Source organism: Oncorhynchus masou, chromosome 31 (assembly GCF_036934945.1).
Source record: "Oncorhynchus masou masou isolate Uvic2021 chromosome 31, UVic_Omas_1.1, whole genome shotgun sequence".
Lineage (NCBI taxonomy): Eukaryota > Metazoa > Chordata > Actinopteri > Salmoniformes > Salmonidae > Oncorhynchus > Oncorhynchus masou.
In genome coordinates this window covers 73,612,830-73,636,585 of record NC_088242.1, presented here as the reverse complement: position 1 = coordinate 73,636,585, position 23,756 = coordinate 73,612,830, and the positions used below count along the sequence as shown (strand labels likewise).

The 23,756-nt window shown below is 41.5% G+C and overlaps 1 protein-coding gene across 4 annotated transcripts in view; it reads left to right on the top strand.

Moving 5' to 3' along the window:
* The window catches only part of LOC135524402 (myocyte-specific enhancer factor 2A-like), a 117,652-nt gene that overhangs the window by 26,235 nt on the left and 67,661 nt on the right, over positions 1-23,756 (top strand). For all 4 annotated transcript variants that reach the window (XM_064951907.1, XM_064951905.1, XM_064951906.1 and 1 more), the window contains exon 3: positions 11,673-11,863. In XM_064951907.1, coding sequence (XP_064807979.1) covers positions 11,810-11,863 — 54 coding nt within the window. In that variant the 5' untranslated portion in view covers positions 11,673-11,809. The remainder of the gene's footprint in view (positions 1-11,672; positions 11,864-23,756) is intronic.

Genomic DNA, 23,756 nt, shown 5'->3' with positions numbered 1-23,756 from the left:
CCCAAATCCAGAGAGCTGATGTTCTGAAAGAGCAGCAAAATCTGAACCCCTAAAAATCTGCCGGGCTAGAAAATCTGGACCCTCTCTTTCTAAAATTATCTGCCGAAATTACTGCAACCCCTATTACTAGCCTGTTCAACCTCTCTTTAGTATCGTATGAGATTCCCATAGTTTGGAAAGCTGCCGCGGTCATCCCCCTCTTCAAAGGGGGAGACACTCTAGACCTAAACTGCCACAGACCTATATCTATACTACCCTGCCTTTCTAAGGTCTTTGAATGCCAAGTTAACAAACAGATTACCAACCATTTCGAATCCCACGATACCTTCTCCGCTATGCAATCTGGTTTCAGAGCTGGTCATGGGTGCACCTCAGCCACGCTCAAAGTCCTAAACGATATCATAACTGCCATCAATAAGAGACATTACTGTGCAGCCGTATTCATCGACCTGGCTAAGGCTTTCGACTCTTTCAATCACAACATTCTTATTGGCAGACTCAACAGCTTTGGTTTCTCAAATGATTGCCTCTCTTGGTTCACCAACTACTTCTCCGATAAGAGTTCAGTATGTCAAATCGGAGGGCCTTTTGTCCGGACCTCTGGTTGTCTCTATGGGGGTGCCACAGGGTTCAATTCTCGGGCCGACTCTCTTCTATGTATACATCAGTGATGTCGCTCTCGCTGCTGGTGATTCTTTGATCCACCTCTACGCAGACGACACCATTCTGTATACCTCTGGCCCTTCATTAGACACTGTGTTACCTAACCTCCAGATGAGCTTCAATGCCATACAACTCACCTTCTGTGGCAAGTAAAACTAAATGTATACTCTTCAACCAATCACTACCCGCACCTGCCCGCCCGTCCAGCATCACTACGGTTCTGACTTAGTATATGTGGACAACTACAAATACCTAGGTGACTGGTTATACTGTAAGCTCTCCTTCCAGACTCAAATTAAATCTAGAATCGACTTCCTATTTCGCAACAAAGCATCCTTCAATCATGCTGCCAAACATACCCTCGTAAAACTGACCATCCTACTAATCCTCGACTTCGGCGATGTCATTTACAAAATAGCCTCCAACACTTTACTCAACAAATTGGATGCAGTCTATCACAGTGCCATCCATTTTGTCACCAAAGCCCCATATACTACCCTCCAGTGTTGGCTGACCCTCGCTTCATACTCGTCGCCAAACCCACTGGCTCCAGGCCTTATCTCAGCTCACTGGTCACCATAGCAGCACCCACCAGTAGCACGCACTCCAGCAGCACTGGTCACCCCAAAAGCCAATTCTTCCTTTGGCCGCCTATCCTTCCAGCTCTCTGCTGCCAATGACTGGAAAGAACTGCAAAAATCTCTGAAGCTGGAGACTCTTACACCCCTCACTAGCTTTAAGCACCAGCTATCAGAGCAGCTCACAGATCACTGCACCTGTACATAGATCATCTGTAAATAGCTCATCCAATCAACCTCATCCCCATACTGTATTTATTTATTTATTTATCTTGCTCTTTTGCACCCCAGTATCTCAACTTGCACATTCATCTTCTGCACATCCTACCATTCCAGTGTTTAATTGCTATATTGTAATCACTTTGCCACCATAGCCTATTTTTTGCCTTACCTCTCTTATCCTACCTCATTTGCACATGCTGTATATAGACTTTTCTACTGTATTATTTATTGTATGTTTGTTTATTCGATGTGTAACTCTGTGTTGTTGTATGTGTCGAACTGCTTTGCTTTATCTTGTCCAGGTCGCAGTTGCAAATGAGAACTTGTTCTCAACAAGCCTACCTGCTTAAATAAAGGTGAAATAAAAAACAAAATAAATAAAACATCACTCAATGTGATTTTAATTTGAAAAGAATAATGCTGAGAATGGTGGAAGAAAAAGATGTTAAGAAACTCTCTCGCCCATGTTTACACCAATCAAATGCTTTTTAACTGTAGTTAATTAAGTTACAGTGGAAGTCGAAGTTTACATACACCTTAGACAACTAAATTTAAACTCAGTTTTTCACAATTCCTGACATTAATCCTAGTAAACATTCCCTGTCGTAGGTCAGTTAGGATCACCACTTTATTTTAAGAATGTGAAATGTCAGAATAATAGTAGAGAGAATGATTTATTTCAACTTTTTAATTTCTTTCATCACATTCCTAGTGGGTCAGAAGTTTACATACACTCAATTAGTATTTGGTAGCATTGTCTTTTAATTGTTTTACTTGGGTCAAATATTTCGGGTAGCCTTCCACAAGCTTCCCACAATAAGTTGGGTGAATTTTGGCCCATTCCTCCTGACAGAGCTGGTGTAACAGGTTTGTAGACCTCCTTGCTTGCACATGCTTTTTCAGTTCTGCCCCCACATTATCTATATGATTGAGGTCAGGGCTTTGTGATGGTCACTCCAATACCTTGAATGTGTTGTCCTTAAGCCATTTTGCCACAACTTTGAAAGTATACTTGTGGTCATTGTCCATTTGGAAGACCCATTTGCGACTCAGCTTTAACTTCCTGACTGATGTCATTTTCCTCCCTCGTGACACCATCTATTTTGTGAAGTGCACCAGTCCCTCCTGCAGCAAAGCACCCCCAAAACATGATGCTGCCACCCTGTGCTTCACACTTGGGATGGTGTTCTTCGGCTTGCAAGCTTTCCCCTTTTTCCTCCAAACATAATGATGGTCTTAATTGCCAAACAGTTCAATGTTTGTGTCAACAGACCAGAGGACATTTCTCCAAAAAGTATGATCTTTGTCCCCATGTGCAGTTGCAAACCGTAGTCTGGCTTTTTATGGTGGTATTGGAGCAGTGGCTTCTTCCTTGTTGTGCGGCCTTTCAGATTATGTCGATATAGGACTAATTTTACTGTGGATATAGATACTTTTGTACCTGCTTCCTCCAGTATCTTCACAAGGTCCTTTGCTGTTGTTCTGGGAATGATTTGCACTTTTCACATGAAAGTACGTTCATCTCTAGGAGACAGAACGTGTCTCCTTCCTGAGTGGTATGACGGCTGTGTGGTTCCATGGTGTTTATACTTGCGTTATATTGTTTGTACAGATGATTGTGTTACCTTCAGGCATTTGGAAATTGCTCCCAAGGATGAACCAGACTTGTAGAGATCAACTATTTTTTTTATGGGGTCTTGGCTGATTTCTTTTGACTTTCCCATGATGTCAAGCAAAGAGTACCTGAGTTTGAAGGTAGGCCTCGAAATATATCCACAGGTGCGCCTCCAATTGACTCAAATTATGTAAATTAGCCTATCAGAAGCTTCTAAAGCCATGACATAATCTTCTGGAATTTTCCAAGCTGATTAACCTCTTGAAACTCCCCATCCCGGATCCGGGATTGTGACTAAGCCTCAGGCTCATTAGCATAACGCAACGTTAACGATTTCTGAAAATCGCAAATAAAATTAAAATAATGCGTTTGCTCTCAAGCTTAGCCTTTTCTTAACAACACTGTCATCTCAGATTTTCAAAATATGCTTTTGAACTATAGAAATTGACTAATTTGTGTAAGAGTATGCAAAGCTAGCAAAGCATTTTGTGTAGCATGTAGCACGCAACATTTTCACAAAAGCCAGATAACCAAATAAATAAAATCATTTACCTTTGAAGAGCTTCTGATGTTTTCAATGAGGAGACTCCCAGCCACATACCAAATGCGCAGTGTTTCCTGAAAGCGTCTGTGTGTAGGAGAAATCGTTCCGTTTTCTACATTGCGCCTGGCTACCGAAACGAACCGAAAATGCAGTCACCTACAACGTGAAACTTTTTCCGGATTAACTACATAATATCGACCGAAACATGGCAAACGTTGTTTGGAATCAATCCTCAAGGTGTTTTTTCACATATCTCTTCATTGACATGCAGTTCGTGGAAGCTTGCTTCTCTCTCTGTGCCCCATGGAAAAATACTGGCAGGTGACTTTTGCGCACCAATTTCGGCGCAGGACACCGGGCGGACACGTGGTAAATGTGGTCTCTTATGGTCAATCTTCCAACGATCTGCCTACAAATACGTCACAATGCTGCAGACACCTTGGGGAAACGACAGAAAGGGCAGACTCATTCCTCTTGCGTTCACAGCCATATAAGGAGATCATGAAAGACAGAGCCTCAAAAATCCTTGTCATTTCCTGGATGCCAAGTCATCTTGGTTTTGCCTGAAGCTCACGTTAAAGGGCACGCACAGAGAAGATATTTGTATTTCTGGACACGTCAGAGTGTTTTCTTTCGAACAGTAGCAATTATATGCATAGTCGAGCATCTTTTTGTGACAAAATATCTTGTTTAAAACGGGAACGTTTTTCTTCCAAAAATGAAATAGCGCCACCATAAGTGTAAGAGGTTAAAGGCGCAGTCAACTGTGTATGTAAACTTCTGACCTACTGGAATTGTGATGCAGTGAATTATAAGTGAAATAATCTGTCTGTAAACAATTGTTGGAAAAATGACTTGTCATACACAAAGTATATGTCCTAACTGACTTGCCAAAACTATAGTTTGTTAACAAGAAATTTGTGGAGTGGTTGAAAAACGAGTTTTAATGACTCCAACCTAAGTGTATTTGAACTTCCGACTTCAACTGTAGATAGTAGGGCTGGGAATTGCCAGGGACCTCATGATATTATCACGATACTTAGGTGCCAAGTTGATATGTATTGCAATTCTCACAATTCTATGTATATTGCGATTCGAGACTGCGATTTTACTTCCGATTTGATGTTCCAAACATATTTCTCACTATACATTATGTCTTCTGCAGAGAGACAAACGAGAACATGAGAAAATGAGTTTTGATCAGTGATGGAAATTAAAGTGCTGAAAACATGTTGGCTCATTATTTAAAAAGAGGATGGAGAACAACAGATTTAGGATGAAAAATACAGAAGTTTTGGTGCAGGTACAGCCAACTAGCGCTAGCCAATGGTGTAGTGGTGCCTGGAGAAGTGGGTATACTCTGATTTTGCCAAATTCTTTCCAAATGGCACCCCTGGCAAAGGAAAGGCACCCTGTGTGGAAAATTATATGAGAAACAGTGACATACACTCTCAATGACCTAAAATGATGAATCCTATATCTTTCAGTCAGGCCAACCCAAGCTGTTCTGTGCAGTAGGCTCATTCTGTAGTAGGCCTACTATTGAAACAGATAAACTGACGACAGTCAGGCCAACCCAAGCTGTTCTGTGCAGTAGGCTCATTCTGTAGTAGGCCTACTATTGAAACAGATAAACTGACGACAGTCAGGCCAACCCAAGCTGTTCTGTGCAGTAGGCTCATTCTGTAGTAGGCCTACTATTGAAACAGATAAACTGACGACAGTCAGGGCAACCCAAGCTGTTCTGTGCAGTAGGCTCATTCTGTAGTAGGCCTACTATTGAAACAGATAAACTGACGACAGTCAGGCCAACCCAAGCTGTTCTGTGCAGTAGGCTCATTCTGTAGTAGGCCTACTATTGAAACAGATAAACTGACGACAGTCAGGCCAACCCAAGCTGTTCTGTGCAGTAGGCTCATTCTGTAGTAGGCCTACTATTGAAACAGATAAACTGACGACAGTCAGGCCAACCCAAGCTGTTCTGTGCAGTAGGCTCATTCTGTAGTAGGCCTAATATTGAAACAGATAAACTGACGACAGTCAGGCCAACCCAAGCTGTTCTGTGCAGTAGGCTCATTCTGTAGTAGGCCTACTATTGAAACAGATAAACTGAGTCATATTTTCCCACATTTTTCAGGTTTTCATTCTTAGTCACACTTTCTTTGTTTTACAGAAAAACATCAAATTATGTACGTATGTTCTAAGTCCATAACAACGCTTAAACCTCACTTCAGGGTAGTTACCATTTTATTCCAGTGTGCAGGCACATAGTACTATTGTTTGATTAGTAGTGTTTCTTTAGCTCATAATATCATTGTTATTTAACATTTAACTGAGAAGGTTTTTGGGAGTCTTTCCATCTACCAGAAGACAGTTAGGCCTATCATTACCATGGCTATATCTTTCCTGTTCCTTAGTTGTCTGAAACCTGAACGTTTTACCTCATTATGAGGCATGTCTTACCTTGCTTCAAAGTAGGATATAGACAAAATCCCACTGTAGAAACGTGGAAGCAGTTATTTTTATAAAGACTTATACATATGTAACTTTAACATATGTAACATATGTATCTTTAAACTTCCTTTCATTATCTAGCAGCCAGAGGCATTATCCTAATCAAATTGGCAACCCATGATAGTTGCATCTCTAAGTCCCCCCACTTTCTAACAGATATTTCCATCTCTGTCCATGAAACCACTTGCATGTGCGGTGCACATTTTAGAACAGTGTTTTGCTGCAAATTGCATTTTGGAACATTCACTCGTAGGCCTACTGCCGTGTGTACATTGCATTGCTGTGCCTAAAATGTGAAAAAAGTATAGTTTTTCAACATTTTAAGCCAAACATTCCGACCTGTTCCATCAGCTCTATTAATTGATAGGCCACATATCTCCACTACACTACTTTCATCCCCTCTGCTGCCTCGGCCCTGCCCTGCTCTGCTCTGTCACCCAACAAGATTAGGACAGGTCTCACAGTCAAGACTATAACTCTGCTCTCTACCTACCTAACTCTTACACCTGTTCACTTCACATCCATCAAGCAAATAACCAACCCAAAAGCATTTCTTTTAGTTTAGTTGTGGATGAAGTTTAACTTTAATTTTTTACTTTGAATTTGATTTTGTAGGCAGTTATGTGAAAAGGTTTAAAACAGTAAATTAAAACAGTAAAGGTGTTGATTGTCTGTCTCCCATCTGGTTTCTCTTTTGGGGCAGCAGATGGCCAAGTGGTTAGAGCGTTGGGCCAGTAACCGAAAGGTTGCTGGATCAAATCCCTGAGCTGTCAAGGTAAAAATATGTTGTTCTGCACTTGACCAAGACATTGTAAATAAGAATAATTCCTTAACTGACTTGCTTAGACACATACATGTTAAGTATGCCTTAACATTCCCCAGTTATTATGTGTTGATTTTATATTGGGATTCACAACACCTTTTATTAGGATAAAATTGGTCTGCATTTTTGTAATGGCAAACAACTTGTACTGTGTTAATTATTACTCTCATTCAAGTAAAATGATGCAAGTCAATCTAGGTTTACAGATAGAATAAGGAAATATATTTCTTCAGAGTGGCTGTACCAAGCGGAGTGTAGCACACCTGGTGTCTGAGGGGCCTCAGCTTGTCATCTCATATTTATGTAACAGAAATGTCATGACACAAGGCATTACACCACAAGAACCTGCACTGTCCTGCACTGCTATGACATATCCTCTCACAGTTTAGAGACGTGGTGGAATGTGTGTGTTTTACTGGCAATAGATCCAGGCCTACTGTACAATTGTACAATACAGTGTCAAGAAAAGCAAGATAACTTACTTTCAAAAGTAAGAGACAGACAGACAAACACACTCATAGACACACCAGTAGAAAAAGTGTCGGTATGAGTATTTGGAAACGGTGAATGAAAAAGTACACTCGTTCTCACTGGTGTGTTGTGATGTGGTTTAGGGAAATTCTTAATGGGTTTTTACGTGGTTAGTTTCCTTACTGTGGACAGCCATGCGTGGGTTGTTGGCTCGGTGAACTCATGTTGAGTTTGCCTAACAGTGGAGGTTAGATTCAGACAGCCAGACACTATAATGCCAGTGTCACAAACCCCCAAATTACTGTATGCAACTGGAACTGGCCATTTCTGGTCCTATGATGTTACTCAGCTCTCAAGTATAACCACACAGTAGTCTGTAATGCTGACTGTATCTCTGTACGTGGGCTGAATACTCTAACGTTAACTTTATTCAGAGGTTCTGCTCTATGGTGAAATGTAGTTGTAGATGCATTTTTTTGTGTCAGTGATGAATGCTCCTCCAGGGAGAGGTACAGTGCCTTGCGAAAGTATTCGGCCCCCTTAAACTTTGCGACCTTTTGCCACATTTCAGGCTTCAAACATAAAGATATAAATTTTTATTTTTTTGTGAAGAATCAACAACAAGTGGGACACAATCATGAAGTGGAACAACATTTATTGGATATTTCAAACTTTTTTAACAAATCAAAAACTGAAAAATTGGGCGTGCAAAATTATTCAGCCCCATTAAGTTAATACTTTGTAGCCCCACCTTTTGCTGCGATTACAGCTGTAAGTCGCTTGGGGTATGTCTCTATCAGTTTTGCACATCGAGAGACTGAAATTTTTTCCCATTCCTCCTTGCAAAACAGCTCGAGCTCAGTGAGGTTGGATGGAGAGCATTTGTGAATAGCAGTTTTCAGTTCTTTCCACAGATTCACGATTGGATTCAGGTCTGGACATTGACTTGGCCATTCTAACACCTGGATATGTTTATTTTTGAACCATTCCATTGTAGATTTTGCTTTATGTTTTGGATCATTGTCTTGTTGGAAGACAAATCTCCGTCCCAGTCTCAGGTCTTTTGCAGACTCCATGTTTTCTTCCAGAATGGTCCTGTATTTGGCTCCATCCATCTTCCCATCAATTTTAACCATCTTCCCTGTCCCTGCTAAAGAAAAGCAGGCCCAAACCATGATGCTGCCACCACCATGTTTGACAGTGGGGATGGTGTGTTCAGGGTGATGAGCTGTGTTGCTTTTACGCCAAACGTAACGTTTTGCATTGTTGCCAAAAAGTTCAATTTTGGTTTCATCTGACCAGAGCACCTTCTTCCACATGTTTGGTATGTCTCCCAGGTGGCTTGTGGCAAAATTTAAACAACACTTTTTATGGATATCTTTAAGAAATGGCTTTCTTCTCGCCACTCTTCCATAAAGGCCAGATTTGTGCAATATACGACTGATTGTTGTCCTATGGACAGTCTCCCACCTCAGCTGTAGATCTCTGCAGTTCATCCAGAGTGATCATGGGCCTCTTGGCTGCATCTCTGATCAGTATGAGCTGAAAGTTTAGAGGGATGGCCAGGTCTTGGTAGATTTGCAGTGGTCTGATACTCCTTCCATTTCAATATTATCACTTGCACAGTGCTCCATGGGATGTTTAAAGCTTGGGAAATATTTTTGTATCCAAATCCGGCTTTAAACTTCTTCACAACAGTATCTCGGACCTGCCTGGTGTGTTCCTTGTTTTTCATGATGCTCTCTGCGCTTTTAACAGACCTCTGAGACTATCACAGTGCAGGTGCATTTATACGGAGACTTGATTACACACAGGTGGATTGTATTTATCATCATTAGTCATTTAGGTCAACATTGGATCATTCAGAGATCCTCACTGAACTTCTGGAGAGAGTTTGCTGCACTGAAAGTAAAGGGGCTGAATAATTTTGCACGCCCAATTTTTCAGTTTTTGATTTGTTAAAAAAGTTTGAAATATCCAATAAATGTCGTTCCACTTCATGATTGTGTCCCACTTGTTGTTGATTCTTCACAAAAAAATACAGTTTTATATCTTTGTTTGAAGCCTGAAATGTGGCAAAAGGTCACAAAGTTCAAGGGGGCCAAATACTTTTGCAAGGCACTGTATATACAGTGCCTTTGGAAACTATTCAGACCCCTTCAAATTTTCCACATTATGTTAGGTTATAGTCTTATTTCAAAATGTATTAAATAGTTTTTTCCCCATCATCAATCTACTCACAATAGCCCATAATGACAAAGCAAAAACTTTCTTTAAAAAACAACATTTTTTCTAATTTATTACAAATACAAAAACTGAAATATCACATTTACATAAGTTTTCAGACCCTTTACTCAGTACTTTGTTGAAGCACCTTTGGCAGTGATTACAGCATAAATTCTTCTTGGGTACGACGCTAGAAGCTTGGCACACCTGTATTTGGGGAATTTCTCCCATTCGTCTTTGCAGATCCTCTCAAGCTCTGTCAGGTTGGATGGAGAATGTTGCTGCACAGCTATTTTCAGATCTCTCCAGAGATATTTGATCGGGTTCAAGTCCAGGCTCTGGCTGGGCCACTCAAGGACATTCAGAGACTTGTCCCGAAGCCACTCCTGCACTGTCTTGGCTCTGTGCTGAGGGTTGTTGTCCTGTTGGAAGGTGAACCTTCGCCCCAGTCTGAGGTCCTGAGCGCTCTGGAGCAGGTTTTTATCAAGGATCTCTCTGTACTTTGCTCCATTCATCTTTGCTTCGATCCTGACTAGTCTTCCAGTCCCTGCCGCTGAAAAACATCCCAACAGCACGATGCTGCTACAACCATGCTTCACCGTAGGGATGGTGCCATGTTTCCTCCAGACATGACTCTTTGCATTCAGGCAAAAGAGTTCAATCTTGGTTTCATCAGGTCTGAGAAGTTTTGGTGGTAAAGAGTTCAATCTTGGTTTTTCTCATGGTCTGAGAATCTTTATGTGCCTTTTGGCTTCCGTCTGGCCACTCTACCATAAAGGCCTGATTGATGGGATGCTGCAGAGATGGTTGTCGTTCTGGAACGTACTCCCATCTCTACAGAGGAGCTCTAGAGTGTTGTCAGAGTGACCATCGGGTTCTTGGTCACCTCCCTGACTAAGGTCCTTTCCTCCAATAGCTCAATTTGGCAGGGCAGCCAGCTCTAGGAAGAGTCTTGGTGGTTCCAAAAAATGTCCATTTAAGAATGATGGAGGCCACTGTGTTCTTGGGGACCTTCAATGCTGCAGAAATGTGGAAAAAGTCAATGGGTCTGAATACTTTCTGAAGGCACTGTATTTCCCTTAGATCAGAGGAGCAGCTAGATGGCAGAGTTCATAAAGCCTGCTGAAGTCTGAACCAGTCGCCAGGTTGGCAGGTTACAGAGCACCTCACGTGGGAACTACCTCATCCACCTCAGAGGATTTAAACCTGAGGATGTCAACCTGAGACGAGGTGCACTCTTAATCATCTTAAGAGCAAAGCTGGGAGCAGCCTGAAGAGTGAAGCAGAAGTATATTAGTTAAAGCTCTGTGATTCTGTCGTCCTGTTACTGGTCGTTAGGCTTTAAGATCGAAGAAAGATAAACCCAGTAGAAATGTACTTGGTTTGGAGGCATAAATGGCAAGGTGCACTTCAATAACAGCTCAATGCAGTAATTTCTCACTTCAAATGGAAAACATAATTTCACAATTAAGTTTAAAATGCTTTTGAAAGTCTTTTCATTGGTTCTGAATCAGGCCTATTCAACACTAAGGACATATCAATTGCGTTTAGCATTTTCTAAGCAGTTTCCCCTTAAAGTCTGAAGTGTTCTGCCAGTGGCTCCAGCTGCTGTGGATGTGCATGTGGGGAGATAAGGAGACATCATGTTCTCCGGTCATTCTCAGATCCTCTCTGTATGTGTCAGGGAATGGAATACAGATTCCTTGGCTGCTTTGATGTGCCTGAGAAGAGATCACTCAGTGTTATGTTAGCTTCCGAGTGGTGCAGCGGTCTAAGGCACTGCATATGAGTGCTACAGGGGTCACTAAAGACCCTGGTTCGATCCTGGCCTGTATCATAACCGGCCGTGATCAGGAGTCCCATAGGACGGCGCATAATTGTCCCAGCGTTGCCTGGGATAGGCCGTCATTGTAAAAATAAGAATTTGTTCTGTACTGACTTGCCTGGTTAAATAAAACAAATATGTTGTTCTTTCCACTTTCTTTCTATCTCTCTCTCTCTCTTTCTCTCCTGCAGATTGTGGTGTGGTCACAAGAAGGACAGAGTAAAACCGAGTAGAGTGTTGTACAATGTGCTAGGAGTGAAGGAAAGAAGACAAGCTCTGTTGTTTTTCTGATATTCTTGAGGTGTCAGAGACCAAACAGGACGCAGAGATGGGCCGGAAGAAGATACAGATCACGAGGATCATGGATGAGAGGAACAGGCAGGTCAGTGTCATCCCCCCATTCCGCCTACCCTCCACTCAACATAAAGAAGCCTCTATCTCTTGCCACACACAGGCTAATGGCAGTAGGCTACTGTTGCCCTGTATGGAGTTGAAAACAGGAGTTAAGTTCTCACCACTTAACCACCTGTTTTGAATTCTTGACAGGGACTCAGAGTGCCTACTGACAACACAGGACCAGGCATGTGCACAGATAGGGTTCTACCTGTGCAGAGCACATGCCCCTTTGCCCTCCCACTCACTAAGTGCCCTTTTGGCTGGGGATATACCATTTTTTTGTAAACAGTTTTTGTTGTTGTTGTTCTGAACCCACTGCCCGCAAGTCATTGTGACATTGTCAAGTTCGCCACAAAATGCATCAGTGATTCGTATTTTCCAGAAACTTTCTGAAACGGCACAGGAATGCACGTCTGTGTGAATGTGTGCGGTGCGCACGTATGTCTACACTTTGTGTATCCGTTAGCGATGAAGCAAATGATAACAATCTTCTGGTAGAGATGGAAAGGCTTTCCCAAAAACCTTTTCAATTAAAATGTTAACTACAATGTAGCCTATGCCTACCTGACAGAATGATATTATGATAATTTAAATTAATCCAGTGGCCATTTGTTTTGCAAACTCTGCAATCACATGAGTCTACAGAAACACCACTAACCAAACAACGGTCTCTTCCTGGTTCGCATTAAAGGGTGACTACACACAAAACTTTAAATGTTTAATTTTTCCCCAACCTCAAAAGTGGTTTCCTGTTGTGGTGTAAACATTGTTGTGGATTTAGAACATTCCATTTGGTTTTTGTGAACGGAACTGGGACAAATGGAAAACGGAATTTATGAAAAAACGATACGGAATCAGGCAAAATTAGGATAGGTGGAAGGGATAGATCTACTTGGGTAGGGGCTCTATGATTGGCTGAGGGGGACATAGGAAGAGGAAGTGTTTGGGGCTGGTGATGTCACAATCTTCTCATAGAATGGCAAGGAAGGATGGGCTCTGAGGTTGACTTTTTTTTGGGGGGGAGAGACGGTAACTATCTCACCAATGTCTATCCATTAATTTCTCTGTCTCATGCTCTATTGCTCTGGCTCTCCCTTTTCCCCGAGTTTACTTATCTCTTCTGGGGGTCGTAGAGAAAAACGGAGAACACCATCTTGTAGATCAGACCATACTGACGCTACATACATTTCCATGATAAAATACATTTTCAGGATGTCTCATGGTGTTAAACACAGCTCTAGCTTTGCCACCTTTCACCGTAGATGCGTAAGTGCGACACCGGTGAATGAAAAAAAACATATCTCTAGCTTAAACTGACATATTCTTGTGGGATTTTTTTTGTTATGTAACTTAGATTGATGCACCGTTGCGTCAATCAACTCTAGGGGGTTAAAATGACAGATTTTTATAGGGATTTTTTTATTATGCTAATTTGATTTCTGCAGTGGCACGGACATCGACCTTAAAGGGTTAACTTAACATGATTTTTTTTAATGACTACCTATCTCTGTACCCAGCACATACAATTATCTGTAATGTCGAGCAGTGAATTTCAAACACAGATTCAACCACAAATGCCAGGGAGGTATTCTAATGTCTCGCAAAGAGGCATTGGAATATGCCTCCTTCCTTGGCCTCCAACTGCTCTTAAACGCTAGTAAAACTAAATGCATGCTCTTCAACCGATTGCTGCCCGCACCCGCCTGCCTAGCATCACTACTCTGGATGGTTCTGACTTAGAATATGTGGACAACTATAAATACCTAGGTGTCTGGCTAGACTGCAAACTCTCCTTCCAGACTCATATTAAGCATCTACAATCCAAAATTACATCTAGAATTGGCTTCCTATTTCGCAACAAAGCCTCCTTTCACTCATGCTGCCAAACATACCCTCGTAAAACTGACTATCCTGACGATCCTTGACTTCGGCGATGTCATTTACAAAATAGCCTCCAACACTCTACTCAGCAAATTGGATGCCGTCTATCATGCAGTTTTGTCACCACAGCCCCATATACTATCCACCATTGCGACCTGTATGCTCTCGTTGGCTGGTCCTTGCTACATATTAGTCGCCAAACCCACTGGCTCCCGGTCATCTACAAGTCTCTGCTAGGTAAAGCCCCACCTTATCTCAGCTCACTGGTCATCATAGCAACACCCACCTGTAGTACGCGGTCCAGCAGGTATATTTCACTGGTCATCCCCAAAGTCAACACCTCCTTTGGCTGCCTTTTCTTCCAGTTCCTTGCTGCCAATGACTGGAACGAATTGCAAAATTAAGTTGGAGACTTATATCTCCATCACTAACTTCAAGCATTGGCTGTCAGAGCAGCTTACCGATCGCTGCAGCTGTTCACAGCCCATCTGTAAATTGCCCATCCAACCAACTACCTACCTCATCCCCATATTTGTTTTTGTTTTTTTTCTGCTCTTTTGCACACCAGTATCTCTACTTGCACATCTATCGCTCCAGTGTTAATTGCTTAAAATTGTAATTATCTCGCCGCTATGGCCTATTTATTGCCTTGCCTCCTTACATAATTTGCACACACTGTATACAGATTTTATACTGTGTTATTGACTGTACGTTTGTTTATCCCATGTGTAACTCTGTGTTGTTGTTGTTGTCGTATTGCTTTGCTTTATCTTGGCCAGGTCACAGTTGTAAATGATAACTTGTTCTCAACTGGCCTACCTGGTTAAATAAAGGTGAAATAAAAATATATAAAAAAGCAGGGCACCTATAGGTAGATGGGTGAAAAAACAAAAACATTGAATATCCCTTTGAGCATGGTGAAGTTATTAGTTACACTTGGATGATGTATCAATACACCCAGTCACTACAAAGATACAGGCTTCCTTCCTAACTCTGTTGCCGGAATGGAAGGAAAGTAATTCACTTTTTATCCTGAGTACAAAGTGTTACGTTTGGGGACAAAACAATACAACACATTACTGAGTACCGTTCTCCATATTTTCAAGCATGGTGGTGGCCACATTATGTTATGGGTATGCTTGTAATCATTTTTTATTTTACCTTTATTTTACTAGGCAAGTCAGTTAAGAACAAATTCTTATTTTCAATGACGGCCTAGGAACAGTAGGTTAACTGCCTGTTCAGGGGCAGAACAACAGATTTGTACCTTGTCAGCTCAGGGATTTGAACTTGCAACCTTTCGGTTACTCGTCCAACGCTCTAACAACTAGGCTACCTTGCCGCCCCATCATTAAGGACTGCGGAGTTTTTCAGGATAAAAATAAACGGAAGGGAGCTAAGCACTGGCAAAATGCTAGAGGAAAACCTGTTTTAGTCTACATTCCACCAGACACTGGGAGATTAATTCACCTTTCAGCAGGACAATAACCTAAAATACAATGCCAAATCTACACTGGAGTTGCTTTCCAAGAAGACAATAAATGTTCCTGAGTGGCAGAGTACAGTTTTGACTTAAATCTACTTGAAAATCTATGTAAAGACCTGAAAATGGTTGTCTAGCAATAATGGTTGTCTAGCAATAATCAACAACCAATTTGACAATTTTGAAAAGAATAATGCCAAACGTTATGCAATCCAATCCAAGCTCATAGAGACTTACCCAGAAAGGCTCACAGCTGTAATCGCTGCCAAAGGTGCTTCTACACAGTATTGACACAGGTGTGTGAATACTCAGGAGAATGGCAAAATGACATCAATCTGTAAGTCATTGAGAGAGGACATCAGTTTTGTATGTGAATCCATGATAACAATGATGGAGAAATCAGATTATCTCAAGGGACAATCAAGGCGGAACAACATTGTTGTGGACGGAACTGCAGAATCTCCACATGAGACCTGGATGGAGTCTGAGGACAAAGTGAGGGAAATGATCTTGGAAAAACTGAACTTGGACCACATGAAGGTTGAGGTGGAGTGTGCCCACATGACTGGAAAACTCACCACCGGCCCAGGTGACAGGACCAGGCCGATAGTGGTCAGATTCCTGAGGTTCAAGGACAAGGGAGCTGTTCTGGAAAGTGCCAAGAACTTGAGAGGAACGTATATTTCCTCAATCAGGACTGTCCTTAAGCTGTGTGCCAGGAGAGGAAATAACTTATCCCAGCCATGAAAGCTGCCAGAGCACATGGGGACATTGCTTACATCCGCTACGACAGGCTCATTGTCCACCCTCTCTTCAAAAAGTCTGGAAGGAATGAGAAAGCCAAGCCTATGGGTTTGTAGCTTCAACCCTGCAGCACACACACATACTTACATACACCAACTGATTAATGGACTGCTGAATGTATATATTTTTCTCTTGCTTTGTTTGCTCTTTTCCATTTTATGTCTATCTTTGATAAGCTACCCAGGAAATTCATGAAATCAATAACTTGCTAACATCCGATAACATTCATATATTAGCTATTTCTGAGACTCACTTAGATACACTGCTCAAAAAATAAAGGGAACACTTAAACAACACAATGTAACTCCAAGTCAATCACACTTCTGTGAAATCAAACTGTCCACTTAGGAAGCAACACTGATTGACAATAAATGTCACATGCTGTTGTGCAAATGGAATAGACAGCAGGTGGAAATTATAGGCAATTAGCAAGACACCCCCAATAAAGGAGTGGTTCTGCAGGTGGGGACCACAGACCACTTCTCAGTTCCTATGCTTCCTGGCTGATGTTTTGGTCACTTTTGAATGCTGGCGGTGCTTTCACTCTAGTGGTAGCATGACATTTACATTTACATTTAAGTCATTTAGCAGACGCTCTTATCCAGAGCGACTTACAAATTGGTCTACAACCCACACAAGTGGTTCAGGTAGTGCAGCTCATCCAGGATGGCACATCAATGCGAGCTGTGGCAAGGTTTGCTGTGTCTGTCAGCGTAGTGTCCAGAGCATGGAGGCGCTACCAGGAGACAGGCCAGTACATCAGGAGACGTGGAGGAGGCCGTAGGAGGGCAACAACCCAGCAGCAGGACCGCTACCTCCGCCTTTGTGCAAGGAAGAGCAGGAGGAGCACTGCCAGAGCCCTGCAAAATGACCTCCAGCAGGCCACAAATTGGCATGTGTCTGCTCCAATGGTCAGAAACAGACTCCATGAGGGTGGTATGAGGGCCCGGCGTCCACAGGTGGGGGTTGTGCTTACAGCCCAACACCGTGCAGGACGTTTGGCATTTGCCAGAGAATACCAAGATTGGCAAATTCGCCACTGGCGCCCATTGCTCTTCACAGATGAAAGCAGGTTCACACTGAGCACATGTGACAGACGTGACAGAGTCTGGAGACGCCGTGGAGAACGTTCTGGTGCCTGCAACATCCTCCAGCATGACCGGTTTGGCGGTGGGTCAGTCATGGTGTGGGGTGGCATTTCTTTGGGGGGCCGCACAGCCCTCCATGTGCTCGCCAGAGGTAGCCTGACTGCCATTAGGTACCGAGAAGCGATCCTCAGACCCCTTGTGAGACCATATGCTGGTGCGGTTGGCCCTGGGTTCCTCCTAATGCAAGACAATGCTAGACCTCATGTGGCTGGAGTGTGTCAGCAGTTCCTGCAAGAGGAAGGCATTGATGCTATGGACTGGCCCGCCCGTTCCCCAGACCTGAATCCAATTGAGCACATCTGGGACATCATGAAGTTGGCATGCCCAGGCGTTGTAGGGAGGTCATACAGGCACGTGGAGGCCGCACACACTACTGAGCCTCATTTTGACTTGTTTTAAGGACATTACATCAAAGTTGGATCAGCCTGTAGTGTGGTTTTCCACTTTAATTTTGAGTGTGACTCCAAATCCAGACCTCCATGGGTTGATAAATTTGATTTCCATTGATAATTTTTGTGTGATTTTGTTGTCAGCACATTCAACTATGTAAAGAAAAAGGTATTTAATAAGAATATTTCATTCATTCAGATCTAGGATGTGTTATTTTAGTGTTCCCTTTATTTTTTTGAGCTGTGTATTTCATTTGATGATACAGCAGTAGCAATACAAGGATATAACATCTATAGAAGACAGGAATGCTTATTCTTAATGCTTAGGTGTTGATATATATATTCAGAGCCATATCCCTGTAATGCTTAAAGATCATGTCAAGTGTAATTGAAGTGTTGTGGTTTCAGGTTCACCTGGCACATCCAAAGCCTTTTCTTTTGGTGTGTTGCTATAGGCCACCAAGTGCTAACAGTCAGTGTCTAAATAATATGTGTGAAATGCTTGATAGTGTATGTAAAGTAAACAGAGAGGTGTACTTTCATGGGGACCTGAATATTGACTCAAACTATCCACTGTAACCAGTGCCTGTAATCTGGTTCAGGTTATTAATCACAGTCAAATAGTTTCTTGATCATTGCTAGACAACCATTTTCAGGTCTTGACAAACATTTTCAAGAAGAATCAGGAACATTTACTGTCCTCTTGGCAAGCAACTCCAGTGTAGATTTAACCTTGTGTTTTAAGATATTGTCCTGATGAAAGGTGAATTAATCTCCCAGTGTCTAGTAGAAAGCTGATGGAACCAGGTTTACCTCTAAGATTTTACCTGTGCTTAGCTCCCTTCCATTTATTTTTTATCCTGAAAAACTGCCCAGTCAACGATTACAAGTATACCCATAACATGATGCAGCCACCACTATGCTTGAAAATATGGAGAGTGGTACTCAGTAATGTGTTGTTTTGGATTTGCCACAAACATAACAATTTCTATTCAGGACAAAAAGTTAATTGCTTTGCCACATTTGTTGCAGTATTTCTTTAGTGCCTTGTTGCAAACAGGATGCATGTTTTGGAATATTTTTATTCTGTACATGCTTCCTTCTTTTCACTCAGTCAATTAGGTTAGTATTGTAGAGTAACTACAATGTTGTTGATCCATCCTCAGTTTTCTCCTATCACAACCAATGAAATCTCAAACTGTTTTAAAGGGAGGAATAATATATTTTTTTATGAGCATGGCCTTATTTCTATTACAGGATGTTGGATGACTGACATTCATATTCCATTCACCCAGTTCAATGTAGCATCGATAGGTTTAGGCTACTACATTATACTCTAATTTTCCCCATACCCCTCTTGAAGTTGCTACAACCAATCCTAGGAATGAAAGTTTACACTGTAGGTGCACACAGGTCGAGAGAAAAATATGAGCTGACAGACAGTGACTGATGGATAGACTGTGACACATTCAGTACTGCGTTGCACACTCTTGCCTGCATCTAGCTTATCTAGGGTGTAATCATTAGTTCAACAGTTGCAAACGAGAGTTTCTATTGGACAAATTCAGGTATTTTTATCCCCATTTTGTTTTCTTCCGTTTAATAAAAGTTTTTCAACAGAATCGTTGGAAGGAATACACCCCTGATCGCGCCTAAATACAGTTCACTTTCATAGCTGCCACGTTGTATTCCTTCTAGCCTCTGCACTCTCCTCCTCTCACCTTTTACATTTGTTTGTGGACTTCAATGCACAAGACATCAGCTGTATGTGACCAGAAAAAAAAACATGTCATAACCCCCTCACACAGCCTACATCGTTGTCCCAATATTAGCTAAAGTAACGTCCTAGTCAACATAGCTAATAGAACTAATGAGTTAGTAAAACCCGCTACAATCATGCAGTAACGTTAGTGTATAGTCAGCAAGCAGTTTACCAGTTATACCGGCAGGCCCCTGTGGCAATACATTAATAAAACCAAAAGCTTACCTTGACTTGGATGAGTTCCAATGTTGTGTTGGATAATCATAGCCAATTAGCTAACATAGCATCCCTCTGTTGAGTAGGCTATACAAGCCATCTGCATTTGCTAGCTAAGTAAGTGAAACTGAAAGTGAAAAAAATTACAATCTCTCTCTCTTGCTTCACCTTCGTTTTTGATTAAATGAATTTGTTGAACTGTTCAACTATTGTCTTTCTCGCTCTGAGTCAACTACTCACCACCTTTTATGCACTGCAGTACTAGTTTCGAAGTTCATCAAAGGTAAATGATTTAATTTGATTGCTTTTCTGATTTCCGTGACAAGGTTGCCTGCTGCTAGCAAGGAATAATGCTATGCTAGGCTATGATAAACTTACACACATGCTTGTCTAGCGTTGGCTGTAAAGCATATTTTGAAAATCTGAGATGACAGGGGGATTAACAAAAGGCTAAGCTGTGTTGTAATATATTTCACATGTGATTTTCATGAATAGGAATATTTTCTAGGAAGATTTATGTCCGTTGCGTTATGCTAATTCGTGTCAGGCGATGATTACGCTCCCGGATCCGGGTTTGAGAGTCACAAGAAGTTAATAACCCTTAATAAAGAGTTGCAGTCTGTTTTGGAATGGGTGGGCAGTAATAAACAGGTCCTGAAACTCTAAAAAGGGTATTTTCACAGTACCCAAATCCAGAACAAATTCAAGAAAGCATACAGTATTATAAAGAACCATTATTGCATTGGAACTCCGTTTCATCTCATATTACTCAAATAAACAGCAAACCTGGTTTCAGATAGATAAAGATAGATAAAGCAACACTTCACGGCACAACGCCTCTCCCCTATTTGACCTAGATAGTTTGTGTGTATGCATTGATATATAGGCTACGTGTGCCTTTCATTTATTTTAATGTAGTTCTGTCCCTGAGCTGTTCTTGTCTATTCATTTTCTGTATTATGTTTAATTTTTTGTGTGGACCCCAGGAAGAGTAGCTGTTGCTTTTGCAACAGCTAATGGAGATCCTAATAAAATACCAAATACATCAATTATCAACGTCAATGATCAGCTGATTGCCCACCCTTATTTCCCAATGTCAATCATGTCTTAGGATGCACTGTAAATAATAGCTTGCTTACAATTTGTGTTTTGTTGCAGAAATAAATAGGCTTATGCTCAAAAATGTTACAATTTTCACTAAAGAGGCAATTGGTATGTTATGAATTCCTAGATATTGATTATGAAAGGGGGAGGTGTGCCCTTTTTTCATTTTGAGCACCTGCCCCCTGAAAGGTCTGTGCACGGCCCTGCACAGGACTGTTTGTTTTGAGGTAGGAATGTTCTCTGGTATTCAAGTGTGCTTCAATTATTTTCAATCCAATAGATGTAATTTATTGTTTGTAATACATTACCATTCTCCAGGACTGTAAGATAAAGTGTATCTATCCAGTGTAGGGGTTAGCTGTAAAAGGATATGCCTTCAATGTTGAGAAAAGATGGGATCAGCTGGCTTTAAATATGTTCCATATTCCATATAAACATAGATTTTCTAGGTATAAACTGGTGTTATGAAACAAAGTAATGTAATCATGTAATTTAAACTGAGTGTATAATTTAAGCCTCATCTCAACAGCATTTATTATCAGAAAATATTAGATGCAGAAATAATGCAAAACATATCTAATCCATTATATTGACTGTCAATTGAAATACTGTTCACGCCATTCAGAAGAGAGGCCATTTCTATATTGGGTAGTGTTGGAACTGCAGCTCGGCTGCTGTCACGGACAATATGAATCTGAACAGAAAGAACTTATGTCCCCAAAGTCCCAGCTGGATCAAAAGGCACCATGGCATTTTTTGTCAGTGCAGTCGTATTTACAGACACGATTCCCCCGCCACCCTGCAATTTCAGCCAGAGAAGTTGATGAGGCAGCAGCAGTATAGCAGGCTGCAGCAGGGGCTGCTTGGCGTGGGAGTGAACCCAGAGCACTGAGCAGTGAGTGAGCAGGGCGAAGTGGGGTGACTGCGGCCTCTCCACATTGGAGGACTTGTCCCTTGGCCTGGCAGGGCCCCTCGCTGGGCTCCGCGAGGCTCCATGCGGTTGCAGCTACTTGGTAGTAATTAGGAGCAGCCACTGCACCTCAGCACCCTGTCATTAGCAGGGTGGGTCAGTCAGCCGGACACACAGCACCCTTCTGTCCCTCAACTCTAACTGCCATGGCTCTGGTACTGGCCAGCCACAGAGTAGAGAGGCCTGCCCTGGAATTCAGTCTGTCTACCTGCTCACGCTAAATATAAACCCCTGAACAGCACAACACTTCCCAGTCCTGTCTGCTCAACCACTGTCTTAGAGGCCTACTGTATAGCCGTGGAGAAGAGGGATCCCTAGAGTTTGCACTTTTACATAAAGTATGGAGGAGTGGTCTTTTGACCCCGATCCAATAGGATATATCCTTTTTTGGGCGTAAGATGTATATATATTTTATTTAACAATACAAAACATACATTTACAAATGACAGCATACTGTGACACATCAATGACATCAGACCTACCCAGACCCACCTGCTCTCTCTCTCCAGCGCCCGCATCACTCTCCGCCACATGGCCTCAAACTGCACCATTTGGTTTCTCTCCGTTGCCGACGTACTTTCAACATTTAGGTAATATAGCATTTGACCTTTCCATTATGTTAACAAGGGACGATTGGTTGATTTCCAGTTTTTAAGTATACGTTTTTACAAGATGATTGACAAGTAAAGTACCGTCCAACCCATCGAGTATCTCACTGCACCCTCATATGCCATGTCTTGAAATACGCAGACAGACGGATTAAAAGTACCCTTCTGTTCAAAGGTTTGGGATCATTTAGAAGTGTCCTTGTTTTTTAAAGAAAGCTATTTTTTGTCCATTAAAATGACATCAAATTGATCAGAAATACAGTGTAGACATTGTTAATGTTGTAAATGACTATTGTAGCTGGAAATGGCTGATTTTTAATGGAATGTCTACATAGGCGTACAGGGGCCCGTTATCAGCAACCACCACTCCTGTGTTCCAATGGCACGTTGTCTAGAAGGCCAGCATCACAGAGTCACCTCTTGACTGTTGACGTTGAGAATGGTGTTTTTCGGGTACTATTTAATGAAGCTGCTAGTTGAGGACTTTTCTCAAACTAGACACTACTTGTCCTCTTGCTCAATTGTGCATCGGGGCCTCCCACTCCTCTTTCTATTCTGGTTAGAGTGAGTTTGTACTGTTCTGTGACGAGTAATGCACAGCGTTGTATGAGATCTTCAGTTTCTTGGCAATTTCTTGCATGGAATAGCCTTCATTTCTCAGAACAAAATTAAACTGAAGAATTTCAGAAGAAAGTTATTTGTTTCTGGCCATTTTGAGCCTATAATCGAACCCACAAATGCTGATGCTCCAGATACTCATCTAGTCTAAAGAAGACCAGTTTTATTGCTTTTTAATCAGGACAAACATTTTCAGCTGTGCGAACATAATTACAAAAGGGTTTTCTAATGATCAATTAGCCTTTTAAAATGATAAACTTGGATTAGCTAACACAACGTGCCATTGGAACTCAGGAGTGATGGTTGCTGATAATGGGCCTCTGTACGCCTATGTAGATATTCCATTACAAGTCAACTGTTTCCAGCTACAATAGTAATTTACAACATTGTCAATGTCTACACTGTATTTCTGATCAATTCGATGTTATTTTAATGGTACATTTTTTGCTTTTCTTTCAAAAACAAGGACATTTCTAAGTGTACATTTGCATTGTAACACTTCTGACAGCCAACTTTATTGCATTCCCAGAAGGCATGTATTATTGAGTCATTGTTAGTTTTGCACTTAAGACATGACTCTGCCGTTGTGCTATAGAATTTGGGAATTTTGTCTTTTACATAATACATTTTATACATTAGTTTATACTGGATTAATTGTACATTTTTGTTAACTGTAATTTAGTTATATTCCAACATTCACTCCGTCATGTGCCAACATCAGTTATTTTAAAGTCTTAGTTCCAATAGTTTATTTACTATTAGTTTCTAAGAGTTAGTCATTTGGATAGGCCTATCATATGAACATCCTTTTCTGACTCAAATAAGATTCCCTCAAAATTGCTCTGATGTCCAAACGATTTCAAATTAAAATTTTGTGATATGAAACTTTTGTTACA